Source organism: Camelina sativa, chromosome 3, assembly GCF_000633955.1.
Source record: "Camelina sativa cultivar DH55 chromosome 3, Cs, whole genome shotgun sequence".
NCBI lineage: Eukaryota > Viridiplantae > Streptophyta > Magnoliopsida > Brassicales > Brassicaceae > Camelina > Camelina sativa.
This window is the reverse complement of record NC_025687.1, coordinates 13,515,431-13,522,373: the sequence shown is the minus strand read 5'-3', so window position 1 is coordinate 13,522,373 and position 6,943 is coordinate 13,515,431. Positions and strand designations below refer to the sequence as shown.

The following is a 6,943-nucleotide window of genomic DNA, read 5'->3' as shown; positions in this document are numbered from 1 at the left end:
TGTTGGAGTGGCGTGCCTCCGCTGGCTGTTCCTTAATTCCAATCAAGGAAGGCTCCATTCCAAACCTAGTTCGAGCTTGCATCAAACATCTCAAAGGTTCTTTCGGAGCGTGCAAAGAAAGAAAAAAAAGGAAAAATAACTGCAACTTTTGGGTATCAAACCCCAAAGCTGATGTCTGAACAGATCCTACCAATTACCACTAGAACACGCCAACCTGATTCAACATAGTGTAAATAAATCTTATTTATCTATTAAAAACGTGAACTTCAAAACTAACACCGTCAAGTGGTTCTGTAACGCTTATCAGATGTTAAATCGTGGATATGAATTACCAATAATATAAAGATAAAATATTTTTAGTCAAGCCATATTTAAATGAGGTATTTTTATTCAAATAAAAAAAATATGAGGTATATTAAACGTCCAAATAAAAAATATATGAAGTATTTTTAAGTTTTTTTCCATAAAGTTAGTCAATGAAGTATTAAAGGTGATGAGAAATTTGTATTGACCATATTATATTAACTCACATTTAAATTCATTATCATAATCTATATAGATTACATAGTTACATAATTACAAGATATATATGTAGTAGAAGAGATTCCTAAAGTATATGGAAACAAATACAAAAACAAATCTAAACAATAAATATAGATGATATTCTTATTAATTTGATGACCTTCTTGATATCTTTCTATAACAGCACCACAATAGAGTCAACTTGCATTTGCTTCCATCATAGCAACTAGCAACTCACATTCCTCACTCTATAAAATACCCTTACTTTTTATTCTCACTTCTTAACTTCTCCACTTCTTCACTAGTAAACGTGATTTTTTCATAATACTCTAATTCTTTTATTCAGCAAACCCGAAAATGGTTTTAGTAGTGTTTAAGTTTGTGGTACTAATCATGTTTACCATGGATCTAAGGATCTCTCAAGCTACATCTTGTATCACTTTGCACGAGCCATCCATTGTTGATTACCACCAGCAATGGATGCTTAAATTTTCTCGAGTTTATGATGATGAATTTGAGAAACAAAGGAGGCTTGAAGTGTTCAGTAAAAACTTAAAATTCATCGAAAACTTCAACAACATGGGAAATCAAAGCTACGAGCTTGGTGTCAATGAGTTCACGGATTGGACCGAAGAGGAGTTCCTTGCCACCCACACCGGTCTTAGGGACGTTAATGTAACTTCACCATCTGAAGTGGTTGATGAGACGATGTCATCTTGGAATTGGAACGTCAGTGATGTCGTCAGCACAAGCAAAGACTGGAGAAAGGAAGGAGCTGTGACACCGGTTAAATCCCAAGGAGGATGTGGTAAGCTTGTCGTAATTGTGATTATAATATAAACAGTCACTACACATATAGCTGGTTTAAGTAGTCATTTAATGTGACAATTATACACATTTCACATGTGAAGCTTGATCCCCAAGTTAGGATTATCAGTCTAGGTTTAGAGTAATTAATATACAAGTTTTGTTTCGTAAATTAAGTAACCAATATATATATATGCTTGGGTAGGAGGTTGTTGGGCGTTCGCAGCGATTGCAGCGGTGGAAGGTCTGACAAAAATTGCCCAAAGAAACCTTGTATCACTGTCCGAACAGCAGCTTCTAGATTGCGCCAGAGAGCATAACAAAGGTTGCAAGGGCGGAACAATAGTCGAAGCTTTCACATACATAGTAAAAAACCGAGGCATTGCTTCAGAAAATGCATACCCTTACCGTGTGAAAGAGGGCCAGTGCCAGACCAAAGCTAGACCTGCCGCAGTAATCAGAGGATTGAGATACGTTCCAAGCAACAACGAACGTGCGTTACTCCAAGCCGTATCAGGACAGCCTGTCTCAGTGGGCATTGTCGGGACTAGGGCCGATTTCATTCATTACAAAAGGGGAGTGTACAATCCGCGCGACTGTGGTATTAACGTGAATCATGCAGTGACGTTAGTTGGGTACGGCACGAGTCCGGAGGGGATCAAGTACTGGTTGGCTAAGAACTCTTGGGGTAATACTTGGGGAGAGAATGGTTACATTAGGTTTCGTAGAGATGTTGAGTGGCCTCAGGGCATGTGTGGTGTAGCTCAGTGGGCTACTTATCCGGTTGCGTAACTGATTCGGTTAACTAGAGGATTTTATTGAAGTGATCATATAATATTGTTTAGATGTTACCTAAATCTACATCGAAACTTGAGCTTAGCATGTAACAATCATTTATTGCTCCATATATATATACTGTTGGTGCGGGAATTGGCACCCCCGACAAACCGGTCTAAACCGGAAAACAAACCCGTTAACCAATCCGGGAATTCGGCCCAACGTCGAATTCAACCTTCGAATGAAGGACCAACAAGATCGAAAGGCCCAGTTCAAGAGCAAGTAGCCGAGTTCCCAAATCGCCTAAAGACCGACCTCGCGAATAAGGGAAAATTTCCTAATTTTAGTTCAATTTGTTAGGAAAGTGGATATATTTTGAATCTAGGAAACCATATAAATAAAGGGGTATCCCCTTCCTTGTAAAGCATCCATCAATTGATACAAAAACCCTAACTTGTTTTCCAAGAGATTTCAATTCTTTTAATTTTCTTAGCTTTGATTCGATTTCTTTGAGAGAGCTTATAAGTGAATTTGTTTTCTCCATCAAAAAAAAATCATTGTGTGAAACCTAGTTTTTACAATTGGCGATGTTTGTGGGGAAGCTAAGTTCTCAAGCTACTTCTCTCGTAAGGAAAATCTTCGAAGCTTCTCAAATAACCCGAACAATGTCTCCAGTATCCAATGATGATGTCATTGGTGCAACCCTCTCCCAGTAGAACATCTCAGATGCTGGGAACCTTGAAACCCTGAATTCTCAGGGTACCGTCTCGAATCTAGCTGTCACTTCAACCATTCGCAGGGTATTGTCTCGAATCCAGCCGGTCACTTCATCTGTTCTCGAATCCAGCCGTCACTTCATCTGTTTAGTGAAACTTCTCTTAAGTCCTTTTGATGTTCATCATCTTCTATATCTACCCATTTAAACCAAACATTTGATCTTCATTCTCTTCTTCTGGGTAGAAAACTGAACCGCCAAAACTAAACAGATGTAAATAACGAAAAATACCAGCGGAGATTCGACCATCAACAACAACGATGAGATGTCGGAGTGGTGTGCCTCTGCTGGCTATTCCTTAATTCCAATCCAGGAAGGCTCCGTTCCAAACCTAGTTTGAGCTCACATTAGACATCTCAAAGGTTCTTTCGGAGCGTGCAAAGAAAGAAAAAAAGGGAAAAAAACTGCAACTTTTGGGTATCAAACCCCGAAGCTGATGTCTGAATGGATCCTACCAATTACCACTAGACCACGCCAACCTGATTCAATATATTGTAAATAAATCTTATTTATCTATTGAAAACGTGAATTTCAAAACTAACACCACCAAGTGGTTCTGTAAGGCATGTTATCGGATGTTAAATCGTGGATATGAATTTACCAATAAGATAAAGATAAAATATTTTTAGTTAAACCATATTTAAATGAGATATTTTATTCAAATAAAAAATATGAGATATTAAATGTCCAAATAAAAAATAGATGAAATACTTTTAAGTTTTTTTCCAAAAAGTTAGTCAATGAAGTATTAAAGGTGATGACAAATTTATATTGATCGAATTATATTCACTCTATAAATTCATAATCATAATCTATATAGAATAATTACATAATTACAATATATATATATATGTAGTAGAAGAGATTCCTAAATTATATGGAAACAAATACAAAAAGAAATCTAAACAATAAATATAGATAATATTCTTAAATTAGATGGAAACAAATACAAAAAAAAATCTAAACAATAAATATAGATAATATTCTTATTAATTTAATGACCTTCTTGATATCTTTCTATAGCATCACCACAATAGAGTCAACTTGCATTTGCTTCCATCATAGCAACTAGCAACTCACATTCCTCACTCTATAAAATACCCTTACTTTTTATTCTCACTTCTTCACTTCTTCACTTCACTAGTAAACGTGATTTTTTCATATTACTCTAATTCTTTTATTCAGCAAACCCGAAAATGGTTTTAGTAGTGTTTAAGTTTGTGGTACTAATCATGTTTACCATGGATCTAAGGATCTCTCAAGCTACATCTCGTATCACTTTGAACGAGCCATCCATTGTTGATTACCACCAGCAATGGATGCTTAAATTTTCTCGAGTTTATGATGATGACTTCGAGAAACAAAGGAGGCTTGAAGTGTTCAGTAAAAACTTAAAATTCATCGAAAACTTCAACAACATGGGAAATCAAAGCTACGAGCTTGGTGTCAATGAGTTCACGGATTGGACCGAAGAGGAGTTCCTTGCCACCCACACCGGTCTTAGGGACGTTAATGTAACTTCACCATCTGAAGTGGTTGATGAGACGATGTCATCTTGGAATTGGAACGTCAGTGATGTCGTCAGCACAAGCAAAGACTGGAGAAAGGAAGGAGCTGTGACACCGGTTAAATCCCAAGGAGGATGTGGTAAGCTTGTCGTAATTGTGATTATAATATAAACAGTCACTACACATATAGCTGGTTTAAGTAGTCATTTAATGTGACAATTATACACATTTCACATGCGCAGCTTGATCCCCAAGTTAGGATTATCAATCTAAGTTTAGAGTAATTAATACAAGATTTGTTTTGTAAATTAAGTAACCAATATATATATATATATATATATATATATATGCATGGGCAGGAGGTTGTTGGGCGTTCTCATCGATTGCAGCGGTGGAAGGTCTGACAAAGATTGCCCAAAGAAACCTTGTATCATTGTCCGAACAACAACTTCTAGATTGCGCCAGAGAGCATAACCAGGGTTGCAAGGGCGGAACAGTAGTCGAAGCTTTTAATTACATAATAAAAAACCGAGGCATTGCGTCAGAAAATGAATACCCTTTCCATGGGAAAGAGGGCCAGTGCCAGACCAAAGCTAGACCCGCCGCAGTAATCAGAGGGTTGAGATACGTTCCAAGCAACAACGAACGTGCGTTACTCCAAGCCGTATCAGGACAGCCTGTCTCAGTGGGCATTGCCGGGACTGGTTTCTTTCATTACAAAGGGGGAGTGTACAATGCGCGCGACTGTGGTATTAGCGTGAATCATGCAGTGACGTTAGTTGGGTACGGCACGAGCCCGGAAGGGATCAAGTACTGGTTGGCTAAGAACTCTTGGGGTAAGACTTGGGGAGAGAATGGTTACATTAGGCTTCGTAGAGATGTTGAGTGGCCTCAAGGCATGTGTGGTTTAGCTCAGTATGCTTCTTATCCTGTTGCATAACTGATTCACTTAATAGAGGATTTATATTGAAGTAATCATATAATATTGTTTAGATGTTGTCTAAATCTACATCGAAACGCGTAGCATGTAACAATCATTTATTTCTCCATATCTATGTACCCCTTTGAAAGAAATACCTCTTTTCGCTATGGTGGCTTTAGCGAATTTTAAGAAATCGATTTTATTGTTTGTATTGAATCATATGGTGAAAACAACTTCTAAAACAGGTTATGGAAAAAAACTGTTTGTTCGGAAAATACGATTCCCGATGACAAGTTTGTTGGCATGTCGCGATCTCCAACATTCTGTTAGACTTTATCACTTTAAGATAAATCTGTTTTTGGTGGATTTCTCTTCATTCGATGGGAATGTTATATGCCACAACTCTGTTTTAGATCTTTTTGGCTTAGTTTTAATTCCTTTGTGTGATTTGCTCCGTGTAGTTGTAAGCATGGATCTGTGCACTTCACAAAAATTACAAATTTGAGTTTTTTTTTTCTTTTAACGTTACTTAGTTTTCTTTTTTTTTGGGTCGTCTAATGTTACATTGATAATACTTGGAATGTTGCACTGAGAAATACAACTTTGTCGGCGGAAAAACGATATATCTCCGTAGTCTAAAGCCTAAAACAAGGGAAGCTAGGCCAACAAACACAGATAAGTCCCTAGAGTCAACTAAAACTACAAAAAGGAAGCTTGATAACAAAAACGAAAGAGATCGAAACCAAAAACTAAGAACAAGAGACAAAATAACAATAAAACCCAAAAGATAAAAACTAGTTCTAAACAACCAAATCGATCTATTCTTCTGAAGTTCCTGGGAATGAGATTTACCAATGTTGCCCACGGTCACCACATCGATCAAAAATGTCTCCTCATATCACAATGAGAGAATATCTCTCGAAACCAAGAACCATGACCTCATAATCTGACAAGTAAAGACCCAATTCAGAACCTCATAAAACACTTCCAGATGCGGCATAGACGACTGGTGCGTCAAGGGAGAGCCTAGTTAGCATAAAAGCGAACCGACATCGTTCAGATTCGGAACCACAAAGACAAGGAGTGAGACAAACGAACTCGATGAGTCTCAAATACAAGAACAAGAACGACACTCATCTACAAAAGTGATCATCACCAACAACTTCCACCTAAGAGCAGAAAGATCTAAAGCAGAGACAAGCATAAACTTCACACAACAAGAGCCTCTTCTTAGAAAGGAAACGAACCAAATGGGAGACTAAAGATAAAACATAGCAATTACAGGTGAGCGAAAAGACAAAGGCGAGGTGAAGTTGTCTACAGAGCACACACAAGCCAAATATGGAGCATTAAAACAAGAAAAAGCACAAGAGCGAGGAACTGATCTCGATTATGTGCAGGCAAAAAACGATGGCTTTTTACAGACTACAATCTCGTCGATCTCAGATCCGGCACCATCTTTCTCACACGAGCCACCAACCAAACAGAACTGAGACGCTCGACCGCTTTCGCAAGAGACCAAAAATCATCAACTAGATAGAAACCCCAATCGAATGCCAAAAAACTTCCCAGAACTTAATACAAAAGCCAAAAAGGAACGATAAGAAACAAAGCAGGGAGACCAGAGCCAGT

At 37.8% G+C, this 6,943-nt stretch overlaps 2 protein-coding genes across 2 annotated transcripts; both read left to right on the top strand.

Annotated features, from left to right (window-relative positions):
- Positions 880 to 2,121, top strand: LOC104778934 (zingipain-2-like). The gene is made up of 2 exons (XM_010503338.2): positions 880 to 1,330; positions 1,535 to 2,121. Exons 1-2 carry the CDS (start codon positions 880 to 882, stop codon positions 2,119 to 2,121), a joined length of 1,038 nt encoding a protein of 345 aa, XP_010501640.2.
- LOC104776944 (zingipain-2-like) lies at positions 4,078 to 5,329 on the top strand. Its single transcript, XM_010501125.2, has 2 exons — positions 4,078 to 4,528; positions 4,749 to 5,329. The coding sequence occupies exons 1-2, from the start codon at positions 4,078 to 4,080 to the stop codon at positions 5,327 to 5,329; spliced, it is 1,032 nt and encodes a 343-aa protein (XP_010499427.2).

Coding starts and splice junctions, on each gene's coding strand:
- LOC104776944 (XM_010501125.2), top strand. CDS start 4,078: ATGGTTTTAGTAGTGTTTAAGTTTGTGGTACTAATCATGTTTACCATG. Junction 4,529..4,748: donor TAAATCCCAAGGAGGATGTG/GTAAGCTTGTCG, acceptor ATGCATGGGCAG/GAGGTTGTTGGGCGTTCTCA.
- LOC104778934 (XM_010503338.2), top strand. CDS start 880: ATGGTTTTAGTAGTGTTTAAGTTTGTGGTACTAATCATGTTTACCATG. Junction 1,331..1,534: donor TAAATCCCAAGGAGGATGTG/GTAAGCTTGTCG, acceptor ATGCTTGGGTAG/GAGGTTGTTGGGCGTTCGCA.